Genomic DNA, 24,722 nt, shown 5'->3' on the forward strand with positions numbered 1-24,722 from the left:
TCTTATGAATAGAATTAACAATAATTCACTATTTTCTCCATATTCAAACTACTGGTTCATACACCATTTAAAAGAACGTGTTTTTATGGTTCTCATTACATGGGAACAGAGCAGAGAGACCAGGCTGCCCCAATAGCTGTCCTAGTATAGCAAGGCTAGCACCATGGTCTGGCCATACTGTACCAACTCTCCCTCTGGCTTATTGCTTATAGTTCAAGGCAATGTTTATTTTGTTATGGCCACTGGTGGTCTAGAAGGACTTTTATGGTACTTCCCTCAATTTTGAACAGTTTTTCCGTTCTTGAAATATACAATCACCAGTCTTTGCCATATTGAATACTTACTTAGGTGTCTGTTTAGAAAATTATCCATTTCATCCATTTTTTTTATTCTTATTCTTTGTTAGGGATTTATTTCATTTACATTTCCAGTACTATCCCAAAAGTCCCCCACCCACTCACTCCCCCACCCACTCACTCCCCCACCAACTCACTCCCAATTCTTGGCCCCAGAGTTCCCCTGTACTGAGGCAGATAAAGTTTGCACGACCAATGGGCCTCTCTTTCCACTGATGGCAGACCAGGCCATCTTCTGATACATATGCAGCTAGAGACACGAGCTCTGGAGGGCGGGAGGGGGTGGGGGGTAATGGTACTGGTTAGTTCATACTGTTGTTCCACCTATAGGGTTGCAGATCCCTTTAGCTCCTTGGGTACTTTCTCTAGCTCCTCCATTGGGGGCCCTGTGATCCATCCAATAGCTGACTGTGAGCATCCACTTCTGTGTTTGCTAGGCCCCGGCATAGTCTCACAAAAGACAGCTATATCTGGGTCCTTTCAGCAAAATCTTACTAGTGTATACAATGGTGTTAGGGTTTGGAGGTTGATTATGGGATGGATCCCCAGATATGGCAGTCTCTAGATGGTCCATCCTTTCGTCTCAGCTCCAAACTGTGTCTCTGTAACTCCTTCCATGGGTGTTTTGTTCCCAATTCTAAGAAGGGGCAAAGTGTCCACACTTTGGTCTTCGTCCTTCTTGAGTTTCATGTGTTTAGCAAATGGTATCTTATATCTTGGGTATTCTAAGTTTCTGGGCTAATATCCACTTACCAGTGAGTACATACTTTGTGAGTTCTTTTGTGATTGGGTTACCTCACTCAGGATGATGCCCTCCAGGTCCATCCATTTGCCTAGGAATTTCATAAATTCATTCTTTATAATAGCTGAGTAGTACTCCATTGTGTAAATGTACCACATTTTCTGTATCCATTCCTCTGTTGAGGGGCATCTGGGTTCTTTCCAGTTTCTGGCTATTATAAATAAGGCTGCTATGAACATAGTGGAGCATGTGTGCTTCTTACCGGTTGGAACATCTTCTGGATATATGCCCAGGAGAGGTATTGCTGGATCCTCCTTTAGTACTATGTCCAATTTTCTGAGGAACTGCCAGACTGATTTCCAGAGTGGTTGTACAAGCTTGCAATCCCACCAACAATGGAAGAGTGTTCCTCTTTCTCCACATCCTCGCCAGCATCTGCTGTCGCCTGAGTTTTTGATCTTTGCCATTCTGAGGTGGAATCTCAGGGTTGTTTTGATTTGCATTTCCCTGATGATTGAAGGATGCTGAACATTTTTTCAGGTGCTTCTCGGCCATTCCGTTTTCCTCACGAGAGAATTCTTTGTTTAGCTCTGAGCCCCATTTTTTAATGGGGTTATTTGATTTTCTGGAGTCTACCTTCTTGAGTTCTTTATATATATTGGATATTAGTCCCTGATCTGATTTAGGATAGGTAAAGATCCTTTCCCAATCTGTTGGTGGTCTTTTTGTCTTATTGACGGTGTCTTTTGCCTTGCAGAAGCTTTGCAATTTTATGAGGTCCCATTTGTCGATTCTCAATCTTACAACACAAGCCATTGCTGTTCTATTCAGGAAATTTTCCCCTGTGCCCATATCTTCGAGGCTTTTCCCTACTTTCTCCTCTATAAGTTTCAGTGTCTCTGGTTTTATGTGGAGTTCCGTAATCCACCTAGATTTGACCTTAATACAAGGAGATAGAAATGGATCAATTCGCATTCTTCTACATGATAACCGCCAGTTGTGCCAGCACCATTTGTTGAAATGCTGTCTTTTTTACACTGGATGGTTTTAGCTCCCTTGTCAAAGATCAAGTGACCATAGGAGTGTGGGTTCATTTCTGGGTCTTCAATTCTATTCCATTGGTCTACTTGTCTGTCGCTATACCAGTACCATACCGTTTTTATCACAATTGCTCTGTAGTACAGCTTTAGGTCAGGCATGGTGATACCACTGGAGGTTTTTTTATCCTTGAGAGTTTTTGCTATCCTAGGTTTTTTGTTATTCCAGATGGTGAGAATCCAATTTGCAGATTGCCCTTTCTACTTCGTTGAAGAATTGAGTTGGAATTTTGATGAGGATTGCATTGAATCTGTAGATTGCTTTTGGCAAGATAGCCATTTTTACAATGTTGATCCTGCCAATCCATGAGCATGGGAGATCTTTCCATCTTCTGAGATCTTCTTTAATTTCTTTCTTCAGAGACTTGAAGTTCTTATCATACAGATCTTTCACTTCCTTAGTTAGATTCTCTTTCACTTCCTTAGTTAGAGTCATGCCAAGGTATTTTATATTATTTGTGACTATTGAGAAGGGTGTTGTTTCCCTAATTGCTTTCTCAGATAGTTTATCCTTTGTGTAGAGAAAGGCCATTGACTTGTTTGAGTTAATTTTATATCCAGCTACTTCATTGAAGCTATTTATCAGGCTTAGGAGTTCTCTGGTGGAATTTTTAGGGTCACTTATATAGACTATCATATCATCTGCAAAACATGATATTTTGACTTCTTCCTTTCCAATTTGTATCCCCTTGATCTCCTTTTGTTGTCGAATTGCTCTGGCTAGGACTTCAAGTACAATGTTGAATAGGTAGGGAGAAAGTGGGCAGCCTTGTCTAGTCCCTGATTTTAGTTGGATTGCTTCCAGCTTCTCACCATTTACTTTGATGTTGGCTACTGGTTTGCTGTAGATTGCTTTTATCATGTTTAGGTATGGGCCTTGAATTCCTGATCTTTCCAAGACTTTTATCATGAATGGGTGTTGGATTTTGTCAAATGCTTTATCCGCATCTAATGAGATGATCATGTGGTTTTTGTCTTTGAGTTTGTTTATATACTGGATTACGTTGATGGATTTCCGTATATTGAACCATCCTTGCATCCCTGGGATGAAACCTACTTGATCAGGACGGATGATTGTTTTGATGTGTTCTTGGATTCGGTTAGCGAGAACTTTATTGAGTATTTTTGCATCGATATTCATAAGGGAAATTGGTCTGAAGTTCTCTATCTTTGTTGGGTCTTTTTGTGGTTTAGGTATCAGAGTAATTGTGGCTTCATAGAATGAGTTGGGTAGAGTACCTTCTGTTTCTATTTTGTGGAATAGTTTGTGAAGAACTGGAATTAGATCTGCTTTGAAGGTCTGATAGAACTCTGCACTAAACACATCTGGTCCTGGGCTTTTTTTGGTTGGGAGACTATTAATGACTGCTTTTATTTCTTTAGGGGATATAGGACTGTTTAGATCATTAACCTGATCCTGATTTAACTTTGGTACCTGGAATCTGTCTAGAAACTTGTCCATTTCATCCAGGTTCTCCACTTTTGTTGAGTATAGCCTTTTGTAGAAGGGTCTGATGGTGTTTTGGATTTCTTCAGGATCTGTTGTTATGTCTCCCTTTTCATTTCTGATTTTGTTAATTAGGATGCTGTCCCTGTCCCCTCTAGTGAGTCTGGCTAAGGGTTTATCTATCTTGTTGATTTTCTCAAAGAACCAGCTCCTCGTTTGGTTGATTCTTTGAATAGTTCTTCTTGTTTCCACTTGGTTGATTTCACCCTGATTTTGATTATTTCCCCCTGTCTACTCCTCTTGGGTGAATTTGCTTCCTTTTGTTCTAGTGCTTTTAGGTGTATTGTCAAGCTGCTAGTGTGTGCTCTCTCTAGTCTTTTTTTTTTTTTTTTTTTTTGGAGGCACTCAGAGCTATGAGTTTTCCTCTTGGAAATGCTTTCATTTTGTCCCATAAGTTTGGGTATGTTGTAGTTTCAATTTCCTTAAACTCTAAAAAGTCCTTAATTTCTTTCTTCATTCCTCCTTGACCAAGGTATCATTGAGAAGTGTGTTGTTCAGTTTCCACGTGAATGTTGGCTTTCTATTATTTATTTTGTTATTAAAGATCAGCCTTAGTCCATGGTGATCTGATAGGATGCATGGGACAATTTCAATGTTTTTGTATCTGTTGAGGCTTGTTTTGTGACCAATTATATGGTCAATTTTGGAGAAGGTACTAGGAGGTGCTGAGAAGAAGGTATATCCTTTTGTTTTAGGATAAAATGTTCTGTAGATATCTGTTAGATCCATTTGTTTCATAAGTTCTGTTAGTTTCACTGTGTCCCTGTTTAGTTTCTGTTTCCATGATTGTCTATTGATGAAAGTGGTGTGTTGAAGTCTCCCACTATTATTGTGTGAGGTGCGATGTGTGCTTTGAGCTTTACTAAAGTTTCTTTAATGAATGTGGCTGCCCTTGTATTTGGAGCATAGATATTCAGAATTGAGAGTTCCTCTTGGAAGATTTTACCTTTGATGAGTATGAAGTGCCCTTTTTTGTCTTTTTTGATGACTTTAGGTTGGATGTCGATTTTATTCGATATCAGAATGGCTACTCCAGCTTGTTTCTTCAGACCATTTGCTTAGAAAATTGTTTTCCAGCCCTTCATTCTGAGGTAGTGTCTGTCTTTTTCCCTCAGATGGGTTTCCTGTATGCAGCAAAATGTTGGGTCCTGTTTGTGTAGCCAGTCTGTTAGTCTATGTCTTTTTATTGGGGAGTTGAGTCCATTAATATTAAGAGATAATAAGGAAAAGTAATTGTTCCTTCCTATTATTTTTGTTGTTAAAGTTGGCATTCTGTTCTTGTGGCTGTCTTCTTTTAGGTTTTTTGAAGGATTACTTTCTTGCTTTTTTCTAGGACGTGATTTCCATCCTTGTATTGTTTTTTTTTTTTCTGTTATTATTCTTTGACGGGCTGGATTCGTGGAAAAATAATGTGTGAATTTGGTTTTGTCGTGGAATACTTTGGTTTCTCCATCTATGGTAATTGAAAGTTTGGCTGGGTATAGTAGCCTGGGCTGGCATTTGTGTTCTCTTAGTGTCTGTATAACATCTGTCCAGGATCTTCTGGCTTTCATAGTCTCTGGTGAAAAATCTGGTGTAATTCTGATAGGCCTGCCTTTATATGTTACTTAACCTTTTTCCCTTACTGCTTTTAATATTCTATCTTTATTTAGTGCATTTGTTGTTCTGATTATCATGTGTCAGGAGGAATTTCTTTTCTGGTCCAGTCTATTTGGAGTTCTGTAGGCTTCTTGTATGTTCATGGGCATGTCTTTCTTTAGTTTGGGAAGTTTTCTTTCATAATTTTGTTGAAGATATTTGCTGGCCCTTTAAGTTGAAAATCTTCATTCTTATCTACTCCTATTATCCATAGGTTTGGTCTTCTCATTGTGTCCTGGATTTCCTGGATGTTTTGAGTTAGGATCTTTTTGCATTTTGCATATTCTTTGTTGTGCCGATGTTCTCTATGGAATCTTCTGCACCTGAGATTCTCTCTTCCATCTCTTGTATTCTGTTGCTGATGCTCGCATCTATGGTTCCAGATTTCTTTCCTAGGGTTTCTATCTTTAGTGTTGCCTCACTTTGGGTTTTCTTTATTGTGTCTGCTTCCCTTTTTAGATCTAGTATGGTTTTGTTCATTTCAATCACCTATTTGGATGTGTTTTCCTGTTTTTCTTTAAGGACTTGCAACTCTTTAGCAGTGTTCTCCTGTATTTCTTTAAGTGAGTTATTAAAGTCCTTCTTGATGTCTTCTACCATCATCATGAGATATGCCTTTAAATCTGGGTCTATGTTTTCGGGTGTGTTGGGGTGTCCAGGACTGGTTGAGGTAGGAGTGCTAGGTTCTGATGATGGTGAGTGGTCTTGGTTTCTGTTAGTAAGATTCTTATGTCTGCCTTTCGCCATCTGGTATTCTCTGGAGTCAGTTGTTATAGTTGTCTCTGGTTAGAGCTTGTTCCTCTCGTGATTCTCTTATTCTCTACCAGCAGACCTGGGAGACTAGCTCTCTCCTGAGTTTCAGTGGTCAGAGAACTCTCTGCAGGCAGGCTCTCCTCTTTCAGGGAAGGTGCACAGATATCTGGCATTCGTACTTGCCTCCTGGCAGAAGATGAAGGCCTGAAACAGGACCTGTCCCATTAGCTGCTAGCATCTGTATTCCATACTCGCACCTGTGCAAATTATTCTCAGTGGGATCCAGGGACCAAGATGGCTCCCTCAGGTACTCCAGCAAAGCCCTCCCGGACAGGGCAGACACCTCTCCTTTGGCAGGGAAGGTGCCCGGATGTCTGGAGCCCGAAAAGGGGGTCTGCCTCAGAAGCTCTGTGGCTCCCGCCTGTCCCAGAAGCTGTTAGATTCTGTTGTCCACACTGTCACCTGCGCAGACTAGTCTTGGTGGAGTCCGGAAACCAAGATGTCTCCCGCAGATGCTCAGGCAACTCCCTCCCGGGCCCGGCGGACACCTCTCCTCTGGCAGGGAAGGTGCCCAGATGTCTGGAGCCCGAAAAGGGCTCTGCCTCAGAAGCATCCAGTTTTTCTAATGATTTTTTTTTTTTTTTTGGTTATATCTCCCTTTTCATTTGGATATTGTCTGTGTGCCCTCTGGTTAGTCTTGCTAAGGGTTTATCTATCCTGTTGATTTTCTCAAAGAATCAGCTCCTGGTTTGTTGATTCCTTGTATAGTTCTTTTTTGTTTCTACTTAGTTGATTGCAGCCTGAGGTTGATTATTTCCTGCAGTCCACTCCTCTTGGGTATGCAGCAAGATGCTGGGTTCTGTTTGCATATCCAGTCTGTTAGTCTATATCTTTTTATTGGGGAATTGAGTCCATTGATGTTGAGAGCTATTAAGGAATAGTGATTGTTGCTTCCTGTTATTTTTGTTGTTAGAGGTGGAATTATTTTTGTGTGGCTATCTTCTTTTGGGTTTATTGAAAAAAGATTACTTTCTTGCTTATTTTTAGGGTGTAGTTTCCCTCCTTGTGTTGGTGTTTTCCACCTATCTTTTGTAGGACTGGATTTGTGGAAAGATATTGTGTAAATTTGGTTTTGTCATGGAATACCTTGGTTTCTCCATCTACGGTAATTGAGAGTTTAGGGTATAGTAGCCTGGGCTGTCATTTGTGTTCTCTTAGGGTCTGTATGATGTCTGCCCAGGATCATCTAGCTTTCATAGTCTCTGGTGAGTAGTCTGGTGTAATTCTGATAGGTCTGCCTTCATATGTTACTTGACCTTTTCTCATACTGCTTTTAATATTCTTTCTTTGTTTTATACATTTGGTATTTTGACTATTATGTGACAGGAGGAATTTCTTTTCTGATCCAATCTATTTGGCTTCTTGTATATTTATGGGCATCTCTTTTTTAGGTTAGGGAAGTTTTCTTCTATAATTTTATTGAAGATATTTACTGGCCCTTTAAGTTGGGAGTATTCACTCCCTTCCATACCTATTATCCTTAGGTTTGGTCTTTTCATTGTGTCCTGGATTTCCTGGGTGTTTAGGGTTAGGAGCTTTTTGCTTTTTGCATTTTCTTTTACTGTTGTGTCAATGTTTTTTATGTTATCTTCTGCACCTGAGATTCTCTCTTCTATCTCTTGCATTCAGTTGGTGATGCTTGCATGTATGACTCCTGATCTCTTTCCTAGGTTTTCTAATTCCAGGGTTGTCTCCCTTTTTGATTTCTTTATTGTTTCTACTTCCATTTTTAGATCCTGGATGGTTTTGTACATTGCCTTCTTCTGTTTGATTGTGTTTTTTCCTGTAATTCTTTAAGGGATTTTTGTGTTTCCTCTTTAAGGGCTTCTACCTATTTACCATGTTCTTCAGTATTTCTTTAAGGGAGAGCTCTTTCTGTATTTCTTTATGTCCTTCTTAAAGTCCTCTATCATCATCATGAGATGTGATTTTAAATCAGAGTCTTGCTTTTCTGGTGTGTTGGGGTAACCAGGGCTCACTGTGGTGGGAGAACTGGGTTCTGATGATTCCAAGTAACCTTGGTTTCTGTTGCTTATGTTCTTGCCCTTGCCTTTTGCCATCTGGTTATCTGTGGTGTTAGTTGGTCTTGCTGTCTCTGACTGTGGCTTATCCCTGCTACAAGGCTGTTTGTCAGAACTCCTGGGAGACCAAATCTCTCCAGGAGGAATTTGGGTATGGAGAGCTGTAGCATAGAGTCAGCTTGAGGATACAGCTGGAAACCAGAAGGATCCTGTCCCCTGGCTGTTCCTTGGTTCCTGTATCCTGATGGCTCAGGGCGGGTCCCTCTTGAGCCAGGAATTTGAGCAGAAGTGGTGGTCTTACCTGTATTCACAGGTGAGTTAGCACTCCTGGGAGATTAGCTCTCTCCCAACAGTATTTGGGTATAGAGCGCTGTGGCACAGGATCAGCTCCGGGAGCCATAGTGAGATGTTTTTAACAGCAATAACAAGGTACTCACTAAACCATAAAGCTGAGAAGTGTGGAAGAAATGGCATTTCCTGCCCGGCTGCCTACACTTGTGTATTTCTTCCATTTGATTGTCTTAGTCTATTCCCTTCTTTTGTTGCCCAGTACCATGTTGGAGGACTGAGTCATCAGAGCCACCCAAAGGAGCAAGCTGCAGCTGAAATGTCATTGTCACCTTCGCCAGAAACCCTCACTGCCCTAATGTTCTTGTCACTTCTACCCAGTTTATGAGGCCATTTGCCTGAGAGGGATAATGAGGATGCTGCTGCAGTGTTCTTGTCTTCTTTATCTTCTGGTGGGGTGGCATTCTTGTTTGCTATTTTCATTACTGTATTTAAAGTGGAGTTGTTAATCTTCTGATCATGGTGAGAAGCTGGCAGCAGGTATGTTAATTACAGCACCCCCCACTGAGGATGATCTCACTGTCTTCCAAAGTCCTTGCCTGGGAGACATGTGACACTGGCCTTTGCCTCTTTTTTTTTTTTTTTCTTGCTTTACGAGAAAGGGTTTCTCTATGTAGTCCTGGCTGTCCTGGAACTCACTTTGTAGACCAGGCTGGCCTCGAACTCAGAAATCCACCTGCCTCTGCCTCCCGAGTGCTGGGATTAAAGGCGTGCGCCATCACCGCCCAGCTGGCCTTTGCCTCTTAACACACCTCCCATCTCACACCCACCCTCTGTGCCCTTTTCAGCCTGGCTTTGGCTAGTGCCTTAAATGGTAAGGCTCTATTGGGGTTCGGCAGCTAACATGAAAGGAGTTGTTCAAATGGTAATAACACTGTCCTTTTTTTCCCCAGGTGCAAAAGAGGAAAGGGCTTTAAAGCTAAGGAACCATGCGATTTGGGCATGTGGACCAACAGCTTTAGAGGCAGCCTAGGAAAAAATAGTTCTGTGTGCTCCTACCAGGTGGCTTTTCTAACTAATGTTCCATGCTGCCAGACTGCTTTGAATTATCTTACCAAAAGAATCTCCAACAGCATTGTTTTCTGGTAAACTGATACAATCGTTAGTATCAGCCCTCTCTCTCCCGGTCTTACAAAGCCAGTGTGTGTGCTTAAGGTCAGACAGCAAGCAGAGGGTAAGGCACTGCTGGAGTCTCTTACTCGTCAGAAGATCACTTCATTCCACTTAACTGTCCAAAACTCAGAACAAGAGTTTTGTGTCCTCAGGACAGGTTGGAGAGATGGTTTAGCTATTAAGAGCACTTCCTGGGAAACTGGGTTTGATTCCCAGTACCCACTTGGTGGGTCACAACTATCTGAAACTCTTGGTCCAGGGCATCTGACACTCTCTTCTGGCCTCTTTAGGCACCAGGCACACACCTAATGTATAGACATAAAGTCAGACAAAACACTCATACACATAAAACTTTAAAAATTTAATAAAATGTATGGCCTTTGAGGAGATAGGACATTTTTTCTGGTTTATATCCACTGCTCACAAAATCTTGCTGTTATATTTCCTAGTCCACAACCATCTTAGTTAGGGTTTCAATTGCTGTAATAAACACAGCATAACCAAAAAAGAAATTTGGAGAAGAAAGGATTTATTTCAGCTTACAGTTCATCATCAAAGCAAGTCAGACTGAAACTGAAGCAGAGGTCATGGAGAACACTACTGGCTTACTCCCCTTCGTGTGCTCAGCCTCCTTTCTTACATAACACAGGACTGCTTGCCCAGGGCGGCACTGCTCACACTGAGCTGGGCCCTCCAACATCAATCACTAACCAAGAAAATGTCCTACCGACCCATCTTAGGAAGGCATTTTTTTTTCAGTTAAGGTGCCCTTTTCCCTGATATGACTAGGTTTATATGGAATTGACAAAACAAACAAACAAACAACAACAAACACAACTAACCAGGATAACAACTAACCAGGATAACAACTAAGAACCAGGGACTAAGACAGTGAACAAGGTGAGGACAGGAGAAGAGCTGCAGCCTCGGGACAGGGCAGAAAAGCAAACCCTTAGGTATTTTCCATGAAATGACAGTGTTGTATAATGCATGTCTCTCAGTTGTATATTTATTAAGGCTGCAATAATGCTTATTCCTTAAGTGCTGACCATTTGCAGATCTCTTAACTCTCTCTGCTATATGTAGGGTAGCATTCCAGGCAAAAGTTTCTAATGTCAGATAGGCATAGGGGCCCACACAGATAATCACAGAAGGTTAAGGCAAGAGCATCTAAGGTTCAAGGCCAGCTCGGGCTCTACAGAAAGACCCTGTCTTTCCAAACAGGCACACAGACAAATGGGCTGGGTATGTAGCTCAGTGGTAGTGTTTGCTAAGCATGTTAGCATGTGTAAAACCTAAAGGTCCTAGCTCTTGTGGTCTTGGACTTCTTGCCAAAGCCTCTTGTGACCCACTGCAGACCTTCTTTCCTCCATTTCCCTCTTCCCTTCTTATCCCTCCTAAGCAGTGCCACTTTTGACCTTTTCATTATAGTTGAATATGTGTTACTTTTTTATTAGCTTCATTTTAAAATACAACCATTTCTTTAAAATTGTTAGCACAGGTCAGTGTCTGTAAAATTGTGTGCACCAAATACTACCTGTTTGCATTGTGCTAAGATCTATACAGATGAAGGACTGTTTCTTTTCACTGATACATGATTGCATATTCTTTAGGGACACAATGGAACATTTTGACACAAGTGTAGTAGCCAGACCAAGATAATAACAGCAGCCTCACTCAAATATTTATTGCTTCCTTGTGTTGATAACATTCAAAACTGTATCTACTAGCTATTTTAAAGTATACAGCTAATTGTTGTTAGCTATAATTGCTCTACTGTGCTGTAGAGCAATAAAGGCTGTTCATTGTTTGTTTGTTTGTTTGTTTTTTCAAGACAGGGATTCTCTGTGTGGCTCTGGCTGCCCTGGAACTCACTTTATAGACCAGGCTGGCCTCAAACTCAGAGGTCTGCCTCCCTAGTGCTGGGATAGAAGGCGTGTGCTACCACGCCTCACTAAAGGTTGTTCTTTTTTTTTTTTTTCTTTTTTTTTTTTAATTTTTAATATTTTTATTACATATTTTCCTCAATTACATTTCCAATGCTATCCCAAAAGTCCCCCATAGCGCCCCCCACTTCCCTACCCACCCATTCCCATTCTTTTGGCCCTGGCATTCCCCTATATTGGGGCATATAAAGTTTGCAAGTCCAATGGGCCTCTCTTTCCATTGATGGCCGACTAGGCCATCTTTCCATACATATGCAGCTAGAGACAAGAACTCCGGGGGTACTGGTTAGTTCATCATGTTGTTCCAACTATAGGGTCTAAAGGTTGTTCTTAAACCAGGTAGCACTTGCCTATAATTCCAGAATTTGGGAAATGGAGGTAGAAAGGGTTGGAATTCAGTCAGTCTTGGCAACAATCATTATCAGCCTGTGCTACGTGAGACCCAAGGTGGGAGAGGAAGCAGGGTCCCTCCTATCTAGCTAACTCATTCAACTGCAACTGTCTCCCAATTCTATCTCTATTCCCCCTCAGGACCATCCATGCTCCATTAGTGGCCTCTCTCTCCCTGCCTTCCTTTCCCTTCCAAACTCACTGGCTCTCTCTGCTTTTCTTTCCCACGTGTCAGGTCTTAAATATTAGTCATTAGCCTGGCTCCTTCCCACCTCCATCACTTCCAGTTCTCCACTTTCATTTTGCTGCCCAAATTCATGCCCACTCCACCTAACCTGGTGGCTACCAAATATCCTGCTCAGTTCGGGTTCCAATAGACTTGTTCCATTGACTACATATTCTTCTTAAAAAGCCTCAGTGTGCTCTCTCTCTCTCTCTCTCTCTCTCTCTCTCTCTCTCTCTCTCTCTCTCTCTCCCCCTCCCTCCCTCCCTCCCTCCCTCCCTCCCTCTCTCTCCCCCTCCCCTCCCCCACCCCACGTTGATCCCATAAGACTTTATCACCTCTGCTCAGAATTAAGCTCAATCCTGACAGTCTCTCTCTCTCTAGCCTCATACTCTAGACACTCCCATGGGCACTTCACACTGTCTTTAAGTTTAAATCCACCATGGCTTCCCTAATCCTACATCCTTTCTATCTTTGTGTCTGCCATTAATAAATGTTCATGATAAATACAGTACTCCGGGGCTGGTGAGATGGCTCAGTGGGTAAGAGCACCCGACTGCTCTTCCGAAGGTCCAGAGTTCAAATCTCAGCAACCACATGGTGGCTCACAACCATCCGTAACGAGATCTGGCGCCCTCTTCTGGAGTGTATGAAGACAGCTACAGTGTACTTACATATAATAAATAAATAAATCTTTAAAAAAAAATACAGTACTCCATTAATAAATGAATTCACTATTTGTTTTGATGACCTCTGGCAAAACAAAAAGATAGAAGAGGCACAGTCCATTGTCATGGAATGACTGTGATCACAGAATGAAGGAAATATAAGGCGTGTGAATTTTAGATGTAAAATGTCCACAGGGAATCTGGTTAACTGTACTATATAAGCAGCAGTTAAGCTAGGGCTGATGCTTCTAACACAGTTTGCTGGGAACTATGCAAGCTACTTCTAAACATTTTTGTTTTTAGAACAAAATACCCATAATTGGTTCAGAGTGCCATTATAAAAAATCTCTCCCGGCCTGAAGTGTATAAGTACTGATCCCTTAACAGCTGCTTTCTGACATACACATGCAACCTTTGATTAGAGAACACAGGGCTGAACAGGTAAAACAGTTCAGCATGTGTGTCATAGGAACAAGTGCCCTGTGTCTTTTAAAGTGTCACATACACCACTGCTCTCATGAGGCAGGAAGGGGCTGTGTTAATGTTGGTATGGTAGTCAGTGCTCTATGTTTAAGTAATAAGCCAAGCACCATCACTATTGGTTGCGTGGTGTAACTACAGATGCTTCACCACGAGGTAAATGATGGGTACAAAGGCCTTCTGGGGACTTCTTCCATATTCTCATTCCATTTTTTTTTTTAACCTAGATATTTAGTAAATAATATATACTTTTCATGAGACCTGGCAACCTGTAGACCAATTTGTATCCCAAAGACTTTCTCCAAAGTCCCTTTAGGCTACTATAGTGATTTCATCATCATCTACATCTTTGCGTGAGCCCATGCCTGTTGTCTACTTCACATTCCCATCAGAGTGAAGTGAAGTTCTTTCAGGTTTGTTCACTGTGAAGAACTCGGTCGGACAAGGGCCATTGGAGGGAATCTGTTGGTCTTGGGCCTTGTTCTAGCGAGTCCATGAAATACTTTGAATCTATGGGCTCTGAACATCATTAGCTGTTCAGAGCCAAGTGTGTGCTGCATTCCTGACCCTTTTCATAAAAGATGTAAGAGGAATTACAGCCTCCTTTTCAAAATAAGCACAAGCTGGGCGGTGGTGGCACATGCCTTTAATCCCAGCACTCGGGAGGCAGAGGCAGGCAGATTTCTGAGTTTGAGGCCAGCCTGGTCTACAAAGTGAGTTCCAGGACAGCCAGGGCTACACAGAGAAACCCTGTCTCGGGGAAAAAAAAAATTAGCACAAGACCTGGTCCTCAAGCTTGCTTGCTATAGTCACAAACACACACCTATTTAGAATGAACTATGGGGTATCCATTGCAGCCTCATAGGGATATTTTTACCACTTCTATCTAACACTTTGAATTCTGATATACTATATTTCACTGAATATATTAGGGGTATTTTATTTGATATTTCAATATCTATGAACTTATGTTATAATAAGGTGGTGTTTTTGTGATTCACTGAGCATAGTTTTTCTAAATGAAATACATTATACTTGTGACATTTTGTTCTTGAAGAAATAATACATCTGTGTAAAATATACACAAATACATATTCATATCCTAGAGTCATTAGTTTATTTCTGAGTCCCATTTAATAAATTAATATCACAGTTATGAAAAATAACGTTTTTAGCTACATTTTACTCTTTACAGAATTGTTTTGGTAAATTCACACATTGAAATCATCACTCTTGGTGACTTTTGCCATATTTTCTGTTTCCTACAGGAGAAAAATTACCTTAATTAAGTCTAATTGGCAATAAATTAACTGACCTCCTGTATCCTCTCTCTAGTGCATTTTTAACCATAATTTGCCCAAAACTTTTAAAGATATATTTCTATATATTTAAATATATATTTATATAAATGACTTTCAGATATATATCTTTAAATATATATGAGTGTGTATGTATATATGTATGTGTGTGTGTGTGTATGTGTGCACGCGTGCACAAGTGTATTACAAATTTTTTTAGACATTGGTTCACTATGTAGCCTTGGCTGAATAGAAAATCATAGAACCGCCTGCTTCTGCCTCCTCAGTGCTGGGATTAAAAGCATGGGCCACTACACGAGGCTAGATTGTTTTCTAATTTTGTTATTTAATGTGTAGAGTTCAGATTCATGGCTTCTCTGTTCTGGTAATATTTTTCACCAGCGTTAGAATCTTTTACTTTTCCTATGCATAAAAGTCTGTGAGAGACAATGTGACATCACTGGCCTGAAATGCCAGCTTTCAGTTTCTCATTAACTGTAGCTTTTGTAGGTGCGAAGTGCTGTTGTTTGTTAACATAGTAAATATCAAATGTTTTGGAGAAATTGACTCTTTTTTATGATTCAGTTGCTCCCAGTGTCACTTTAAGATTTGTGACTTACTGTTGCCACAGAAGCTGGATCACCTGACGAAATTCTTAGATTCAAGACACCGTCAACCCTGCTTCTTACCCTTCAAGCCATTGCCCTCAGACATGCCAGTGTTTGCCTAGCATGCAGAGGAGGCTACTTGTGCCTGAGGAGACTCATTGGAAAATTCCATGGTAGACATTGTTTCCAGAAGGAAATTGCAGTCTATCGATTTGATGTGTCATCGCTTCTAAAAGAAGAAATGAAGCTCTGAAAAAACTGTCACTTGTCATTCCACTCAGTCAGTCTTTCTAAATGTAGCGTGCTGCATGAGTTCAGTATGGCTTGTGTAGTGCTGCTTTGATTGATACATGACGGCCTCCTCACAGATGTCTCTCCCCTTTCTCCACTTTGCCCATTCTTCAGGTGCATACGTTCCGAGGGCCACACTGGTGTGAATACTGTGCCAACTTCATGTGGGGCCTCATTGCTCAGGGAGTGAAATGTGCAGGTAAGCTCTTCCTCTCCCCATTCCGTCAGCTGTCACGGTGAAGACTGCCTTGTTGTCTGCCCTTTGCCTTCCCACTGGCTAGGCAGAGCAGTAGGGGTATATTTAAGTCCCCAAAAAGGAAGAGGCCAGTTTGTTTCAGAAGCTCAAAGGAGATGAAAGCAAGGTGGTTATATTCAACATTTGCCCTTGGTGTTGCTTTAACTACATCTATAGATTTTTTTAAAGCAGTGTACAAGGACATATGTTGCCTAGGAAACAGAATTTTAAAGCTGACTTGTTAAATGGATTGTCCTTACTAAGTTATTTTTTTTAAATCAGTCAAAACTGTAAAAAAAGAAAGTCTGCAAATTTATGTTCAAAGATGATTATCAAATTCCAAAAAAGCACTTAGTCATTAAGTCATTAATATTTTCTTTGTGACACATAAAGATATTGAATGTAACAAATCTTTTCTGTGAAAAATGATGGTGGCGTGTTAGGTTTGCATTTAGATGAGCTGTTCCTCATTAGGGAACCCTCAGTGTGGTGGGCTGAAGAGACGGCTCAGAGGCTAACAAACAGCACCATGTGGTGGCTCAGAACCACCTGAAGCTCTAGCTCCAGGGGAACCCAGTGCCTTCTTCTGAATTCTGTGCGCACCAGGCCCATATGTGGTGCATGTAGATGTATGTAGGCAAAACACTCATACACATAAAAGAAAGAAACCTACATTTAAATGTAAAAAAAGAAATTCTTGGGGCTGGAGAAATGGCTCAGTGGTTAAGAACGATGACTGTTCTTTCAGAGGTCCTGAGTTCAATTCCCAGCAACCACATGGTCTGTAACTCTAGTTCCGGGGGATCCAACAGCCTCACACATATGCAAGCAAAATACCAGTGCACATAAAATTAAAAATAAATTATTAAAAGAACCAGCAATGGAGAAATTCTTGAGCTGTGCATATTGGTTCATGGCTTTAATCCCAGCCCTAGGGAGGCAGAGGCAGGTGGATCTCTGAGGTTGAGATTAACCTGGTCTACAGAGTGAGTTCCAGACAGGCAGGGCTATACAGAGAAATCCAAGCTCGAAAAATCAAAAAAGGAAAAAAAAAATTCTTGACATATAAAAACACATTTTAAAGATAATTTAAATTTGTTTCCCCAAATTAGAATCCTGATACCCCTGAATAAATGTAATTTTCTCTGTCCCACCAATGTTTATGTATATATATTCACAGTGCAGGAATTTGTTACATTTTGTGAAATGAAATAATAATTCACATCATGTGAAATTTATTGGTACAGAACCACTATTCTCAAAACTTCCCAGACTACCTAATAGCATGGCCTTAAAAATATTATTTAAAATTTAAATATGTAGTATTTGCTCTAAACAATAAATATGTTTATCATTAAAGTTGGGCTATTTAATTTTCTAAACTGAAGCATCTTTCATGTCTCTTAGCATAAGGCTTTTACTCAGAATATGCTAACAGGGCTAGGGATGAGATTCAGTTGGTAGAGTAGTTGCTTACCATGCTCAACGCCCTGGATTCAATCCCTAGGGCCTCACAGAGCCAGGCATGGTGTCATACACATGCAGTCCCAGCGGAGGGGACAGCAGAAGGCTAAGGAGTTCAAGGTGATGCTTAGTGCATTCCTGAGTGCAAGATCAGCCTGAGATGCATAAGACTCTGCCCTTTTTATATTCTGAAGTAAATTGTTTCAAAATGATAATGACCAGAATTTACACTGCATTACCCTATTATCAAACTGAATATTTTTGTTGTGCATTATATGCAGACATTTGTGTGTGTGTGTGTTATTAATTTTCATTTTCTTGGAGTAGCTCTATGTATTGTGTGTGAACAGGCTAACTCTTCTCTTTCCAACTATTCTCTGAACATCAGTTTCTAGACAAGTGTTACAGGCCAGGCCCATCAGGATGCTCCCTGACATGGGGAGAAGGATACAAATGGCACAGGGGGACTCATGTGTGCAGAGGGAACCTCTCCAGAGTATCTCAGCTCTGTATCAGGTTTCAGAGTCCACAAGGAAGCCTCCTTGGATGGCTGTGCTCATGTCTCTGAACTGGAGGGCAGTAGCAAGGGCTGGAAAGCATGTGTCAAGTGTGATAGGAAGACTGTCGACACCAGGAGCTCTCAGCCTTCCTAGTCCTGCAACTCTAATCCTGCTCTTCATATTGTGGTGACCCCACAACCATAATATTATTTTTGTTGCTACTTCATAACTGTAATTTTGTTACTTCTGTGAATCATAATGTAAATACCTGATATGCAGGATATTTGCTATGTCACCCCTTTGAACGTATTGGTTGACCCCAAAGGTTGAGAAACACTGATCTACACTGTTGAAAGGCAAGTGGCATACTCCCTCCACAGCTGGATCACCCACTCAAAGAGTGACGGTCCCAGTCAGCCTCATTTGTCTTTTGTAAGATATCCTTGATCAGCTGACACCAAGAGAGTTTCTTACCACTTGGCAGTCACCAACAAAAGGTTTTCTATGAAATGAGGTTGTGTACCGTTTACATTTTGAAAGACTGAAGACCATGTACATGAGAATCCTGACAGCTGCCAGCAAAAACCAGATCCACTGTGCCTAAGTATATGGTAATATGCTATAGTTCCAAATTGTATTTAGAAAAAAATGTCTTGGGACAGTTGTTTTAGTGATAACAAAATAAACAAGAAGAAATAAAACAATCTGCCTCTACCCCTCAGCCCCCGCCTTCATAGCTTCCATCTCTTACCAGGGGTAAAGGGCAAAAAAGGGGGTTTCGTTCTGTCCATTAATATGTTATATAACGTAAGCACGTGTCAGCCTTTGTTTTTACTGGGGGATTGGCATGGAGCTCAGTAGACTGCTTGCCACACATGGTTCATTCCCCAGTACACTTTTTTTTTTTTTTTTTTTTAGAAACTGGGCATAATGTGTGCAAGGTTGTTGTGTTCCAGCACTTAGGAGAAGGAAACAAGATTAGAAGTTTGGGTCATTCTCAGCTACATAGGGAGTTCAAGTCAGGCCTAGACTAGAGGAGGCCCTGGCTCAAAAAACAAGCAAACAAACAAACCACAAACTTATCATGTTGGTCTTCAGAAACAAAACAAAACAAAATAATCATTTTTATTCTACTTTGTTTTTGAGTAAATAGGATCTACTATAATAGATATAGACTCCTAGTGTTCAGGAGAGAGAGACCTACTGAGTTTAAGACTAACCTGGTCCACACAATGAGTTCCAGGTCAGTCAGAGCTATGTAGTGAGACCCTGTCTTGAGAGAGAGAGAGAGAGAGAGAGAGAGAGAGAGAGAGAGAGAGAGAGAGAGAGGGAGAGGGAGAGGGAGAGGGAGAGGGAGAGAGAGAGAGAGAGAGAGAGAGAGAGAGAGAGAGAGGAAAGGAAGGAAAGAAAAGGAAGAAAGGGAAGAAAGAAAGAAAAAGAAAGGGGAGGGGAGAGGAGAGGAGAGAGAGACAGTTTAGACTTAATTAGTTCTGTTTAGATAGCCAGTTACATTTGTATTGAAGTTTTTAGATCTAATGTGCCTCTGGACTCACCTAGCCTTAGAGTCCCCTACTTTATCTAAAACAGAATCCAAAAACTAAATACTAGAGAGCACAAACTCACTGTGCTAGGCGGAGTAGCAGTCACATTCCTGGGAACTTTGCAGATGTGACCTGTATACCTGTATAGCACATGAGATAAGGGCAGAAAGACTAGGAGTTCAGAACAGTCTGGACTGTGTAGTCAGAGCCTGCTGATGAGCTGAGTGGGAGTGGCTCACGCCTCTAGTCCCAACATTCTGATGGCTGAGGCAGATGGGCCTCTGTAAGAGAAATTTTTTTCCTGTTATTATGTAATCACTGAAGTTTATCAAACATCCCTCTCCCAGGAAGTAAGTTATTCCAGGAAAGAAATTAATTATTCTACTAGAATGTCTAAAGTGTATTTATCTTAGCCTTACAGAAATATTCTAACAGATAATGTTCAATGCAGGCTGATGCTTATTTAAAGCACACATTTCAGCTGAGGTCAGATGATGATGGAGCGCCTTTGATATTTTCAGCTCTTATGTCAGCACCATTATTGTGCTTATTGTCATCACTGCCCTCTAATAGGAGAAAGAAGGCTTTCTCCTAATAATAGAAGTTAAGAATATAAGTATTGAACTTTTAGTTGGAAGAAAAAAAAAACTTCTATTTTATTAGTACCTAACAGTGGTGATTTTACTTATAAGTTAGTGATAATCTGAATGATCCCTTTTAATAATTTTATGTAGCTTCTTTTGGTTAAAAGTAATATTTTCATAAATATTCCAAGGTATAAGCCATTTCTTTTAATTTTCTTATGAAAATAATGACTTGTGATATCTATTAGAATGTGAGATTCAGGGCTGGTGAGATGGCTCAGTGGGTAAGAGCACCCGACTGCTCTTCCAGAGGTCCTGAGTTCAAGTCCCAGCAACCACATGGTGGCTCACAACCATCTGTAATGAGATCTGACTCCCTCTTCTGGAGTGTCTGAAGACAGCTACCGTGTACTTACATATAATAAAAATAAATACATCAAAAAATAAATAAATAAATAACTGAAAAGATAAAAGTAAAATAAAAACCCTTTAAACTTTAAAAAGAATGTGAGATGTTTACTTCAATAGGGGGAACAGATTGCTCAGCAGTTAAGAGGGTGCACTGCTCTGCCAGAGAACTCCAGTTCAGCTCCTAGCACTCATATCCAGGGCCAGCCAGTGCCTGTGACCTCTGCAAGCACCTGAACGGACATGTGCAATCTTCCCACACATAAACACACATACACGGAACTGAAAATGAAGGTCCCTCATAGTGAAAACTACAGGAAAGGTCCGTTTAACATAGATTATTGGCTGCAGAGGTAGTTCAGTGGTGGGCCCTTACCTAGCCTATATGAAGCCCTGGTTCAATCTTTAGGGCCACAGAAAGGAGAAATACTTCATGGTTATTTTAAATGTGAAGATATAGATATAAAACAATGAATAATTTATCCTCCAAATGTACATTACCATAATTCTGTTACCCTTTACTCTATCCTTAGAATGTGAATGAGTGTTGGTTACTTACCTCAGAGCTTGGGTCTCTGTGCTTTCTAGCAGTGTGGCATGCATATGCACAGAGAAGTCAGTGCACACATTACCAGATAGCCTGAGGTCGGTAGTCTAAGTAACACAACTGTTTCACTAAGAAAATGCAGAATACAGTGTAGTGTGGATTCTGTAGTTCTCCTTTTCTGTCTTTGTTATATATTTCTTATCATGAGAAATTGGAGGGTGAAATATAGTTTAATAATATCATAAAATTAGCCTACAAAACCAAGAGATATAACATATGATATCTATGGACTTCTCACTCATTTATAGTTCAACATCTGGAAGAACAGAACTGTTTAGGGCATATATATATATATATATATATATATATATATATATATGTGTGTGTGTCTTTTTTTTATTATGTATTTTCCTCAATTACATTTCCAATGCTATCCCAAAAGTTCCCCATACCCCCCCCCACTTCCCTACCCACCCATTCCCATTGTTTTGGCCCTGGCATTCCCCTGTATTGGGGCATATAAAGTTTGCAAGTCCAATGGGCCTCTCTTTCCAGTGATGGCCGACTAGGCCATCTTTCGATACATATGCAGCTAGAGACAAGAGCTCCGGGGTTAGTTCATATGCAGCTAGAGACAAGAGCTCCGGATTAGTTCATCATGTTGTTCCAACTATAGGGTTGCAGATCCCTTTAGCTCCTTGGGTACTTTCTCTAGCTTCTCCTTTGGGAGCCCTGTGATCCATCCAATAGCTGACAGTGAGCATCCACTTCTGTGTTTGTTTGTATATATTAGTCTTAATAGCAGACTGAAATGTGGTGTGCTGTTCATATGCTGGTATTTTTCTTGTATGTTTGCAGAGCATGCTTGAAGCTGCTGCATTGTACTGTGAACTCAAGGATATAAAATGATGGTGGATTTTTTTTTATGTGTATAGTATTTTACCTCCATGTATATCTGTGCATCACTTCCATGCCTGGTTCTGAGGAGACCAAAAGAGAGTCAGATTCTCTCTAGGACTGGAGTTACAGATGGTTGTAAGTCACCATTTGAGCCGCTGGAATTGGTCCTCTGGAAAAGCCTCCAGTGCCCTTAACCACTGAGCCATCGCTCTAGTCTCTGATGCTGTATTTTAATTCTGTTGCCTTTGCCCTGTGGTATTACAAAGGATTTCCTCTTGAATCCTGTTGGAAATTTAGTCTCTGAAATTATTCCCATACTTTTATATTGTTAAATGGGATAAAAGATATTTGTTTAGTAAATATTTCCTTTAAGTTTTAAGGCTGAGTTCAGATATTGCTTGATACAGTTTTGACTGAATCACAAATATGTTTATTAGCTGGCTGTATAAAAGAGGAGATGACGCCATACTTCTAAAGGATAAATTAATGTAGACTGTTGTTAGTGCCATGTATGTTTTGATATGTGGATGCAATGGATTTATGTTTGGGTTTTCATTTTGAGGTTATATGTGAGGAAGGATATGAAGAAACAAGAATATAATGTCTAGGTTTTAAAACTGCTTTTTAAAAGTCCTACAAGATCAAGCACAGATAACTGCCAAGACTGGTACAGGTGAAACATAGCAACATTTTTTAAACTCAACATATGTGTATATATGTGTGTGTGTGTGTAAACATATATGTGTGTATATGTAAACATATATCTACATACACATACATACAATACACATTAGTGAACAAAAGATTGAAAGTAAACAGTTCATCTTCAGTGCTGAAAAAGTACTCAGCATATACAGTGTGTTGTAGGCAGAAAGGAGTAGGCGGGTGGGCAGAGCACAGGCTGGTCAGTCTGCAGTCCAGTCACAGCTCTGCTCTTCAAGCTCAGTAGCCTGAGCACACTAATGACTCAGTGGGTTTGACCTCTCTGGGATGTTCACTTAGGCTCACACAAGCAAAGACCCAGCTCCTTCTGGCACACCCATGCAGCTCTGTCTAGCACACCCATGCAGCTCCGTCTAGCACACCCATGCAGCTCCCTCTGGCACACCCATGCAGCTCCTCTCAGGCTCCCCAGCTGGATGCTCTTTCAGGTCGCCAGTGTCTGTCCATTTAATGACAAAACAGTTCTGTTTGTGTGCCGGCTCTTCTTGTCTGTGCTATGACACTCATTACATTTTATCACGAGTTCTAGTGATGTGTCAGCAGCATCCCCAGCACCTGGCACATCAGCTCAGTAGCTCTGGGACCAGCACCCTCTCCACGCTGTGATGTCAGCAAAATGAAATGGCCCAAGACCCGAGGTTTTCTGGGATTCTGGACATAAACTGCATCTACTTCATTTAAACTAGTTTTGTAAGAGATCCTGATAACAGTTTTAACTTAAAAATTAGAAAAGTTATACTTTTTAAAACATAAAGATGACATTTATTTTAGTTGAATTATTTTCTCAGTATAGTTTATCACTTGAGTCTAATTTAGGAGAACACATTTGTTCTTTTTCATTCATTGTAAATCTTTGTGGTACTCATGTTGTTGAAAGGATGTCTCAGATATCACTGGGAAGTGCTTGGGTTCTGGTCCTGAGATGTTATACAAACCAGAGGAGTAACTTCAGAGGAGGCAATCCCTCAGGGTTCCACAATCACCGCAGGCTGGAGTTCCAGCTCCACTGTGTACCTTGAATACGTTCCTTACCTTGGCTTGTTCGGATGTAAATAGGAGACGAAGAAGCTGTGGCTGTTACTAGAACTCTGGCTCTGAAGGAAACAGTAAGCACAAGGCCCTGGGGTTGTGCTTGGCAATGATATTAGGAAGTCCTCCATAAACGTGAGCTGCTGACTGCAGTGAGCTGTAGACCACTCAGGAAAGGAAATGAGCTCTGACATGTAAAAAGGGGCTGTGAACACATATAAAGAGGAACTGATTTAGTTAAGGTTTTTGTTTTGGGTTTTGTTTGGTTTAGGGCTGTTTTGTTTGGGTTTTTTGTTTGTTTGGTTGGTTGGTTGGTTTTGTTTTGTTTTGTTTTGTTTTGTTTTTGAGACAGGGTTTCTCTATGAAGTCCTGGCTATCCTAGAACTTGCTTTTTTGACCAGGTTGGCCTCAAACTCAGAGATCTAACTGTTTCTGTCTCTGTCTCCCAAGTGCTGGGATTAAAAGTATACATCACATCTAGCTGGAACAGATGTATTTTAAGGAGATCTTGAATACTTTTATTTTGGTCATCCAATTCCACTTTATATCAAGTGACTTGAAATATAACTACAACTTACAGTCGATGTAAATTACTTTTAGCTATATGACTGGTCCATTTTGTGCCACTGTGTCAAAGAACCTTCAAGTAGACAAGTTACTAAGAATGCGAGTTAGATACCATAGTTCTGAGACAGAAGGTTCAAGGTACCACCATCTGGAAGGGGCTTCCTTGCTGTGTCCCCCCGGGCAGAAGGGGGGAAGAAGAAGAAGGCAGGAGAAGGCAGAAGAGAAAACCCTCTCCCTTAGGCCTCTTCATAGCACCATTGACTCGTTCATGAGAAGGGACCCCACACCTTCCAGAAGGCCACACCTCTCAGTATGTCATAAGAATTATGAAGAAAACAGACTCAGATCTTAGCATTGGTGATATGACATTCTATTATGTGTAATTATTTAACACTTAATGGTTTTTTCCTAGCCTCGTTGGGTGTGATGGCACATGCCTTTAATTGCAGCATTCAGAAGGCAAAGACTGGCAGATATCTAGAGGCCAACCTGGTCTATGTAGAGAGTTCTGGGTCAGCCAGGGCTACATAGTGAGACCCTATCTCAAAAAGAAAGAAAATCCTGGCCTAGCTCTAATCAAACTCTCCCTAGAGAAGAGAGCTGATGTTCCTCTCCTTGGAGGAGCTGCACTTCTGCTGAAAGAAACACTCCAGAAAGCCCAGGCTGGAAATAGTCACGACTTTTC

General features: G+C 40.8%; 1 protein-coding gene across 2 annotated transcripts in view; it reads left to right on the forward strand.

Moving 5' to 3' along the window:
• Positions 1–24,722, forward strand: part of Chn1 (chimerin 1) — a 166,617-nt gene that overhangs the window by 126,708 nt on the left and 15,187 nt on the right. For both annotated transcript variants that reach the window (XM_021182689.3, XM_029474318.2), the window contains one exon: positions 15,654–15,738. In XM_021182689.3, coding sequence (XP_021038348.1) covers positions 15,654–15,738 — 85 coding nt within the window. The remainder of the gene's footprint in view (positions 1–15,653; positions 15,739–24,722) is intronic.

The sequence above is a fragment of the Mus caroli genome, unplaced genomic scaffold, assembly GCF_978045245.1.
Source record: "Mus caroli unplaced genomic scaffold, Mus_caroli_1 scaffold_2, whole genome shotgun sequence".
In the NCBI taxonomy this organism is placed as follows: Eukaryota; Metazoa; Chordata; class Mammalia; order Rodentia; family Muridae; genus Mus; species Mus caroli.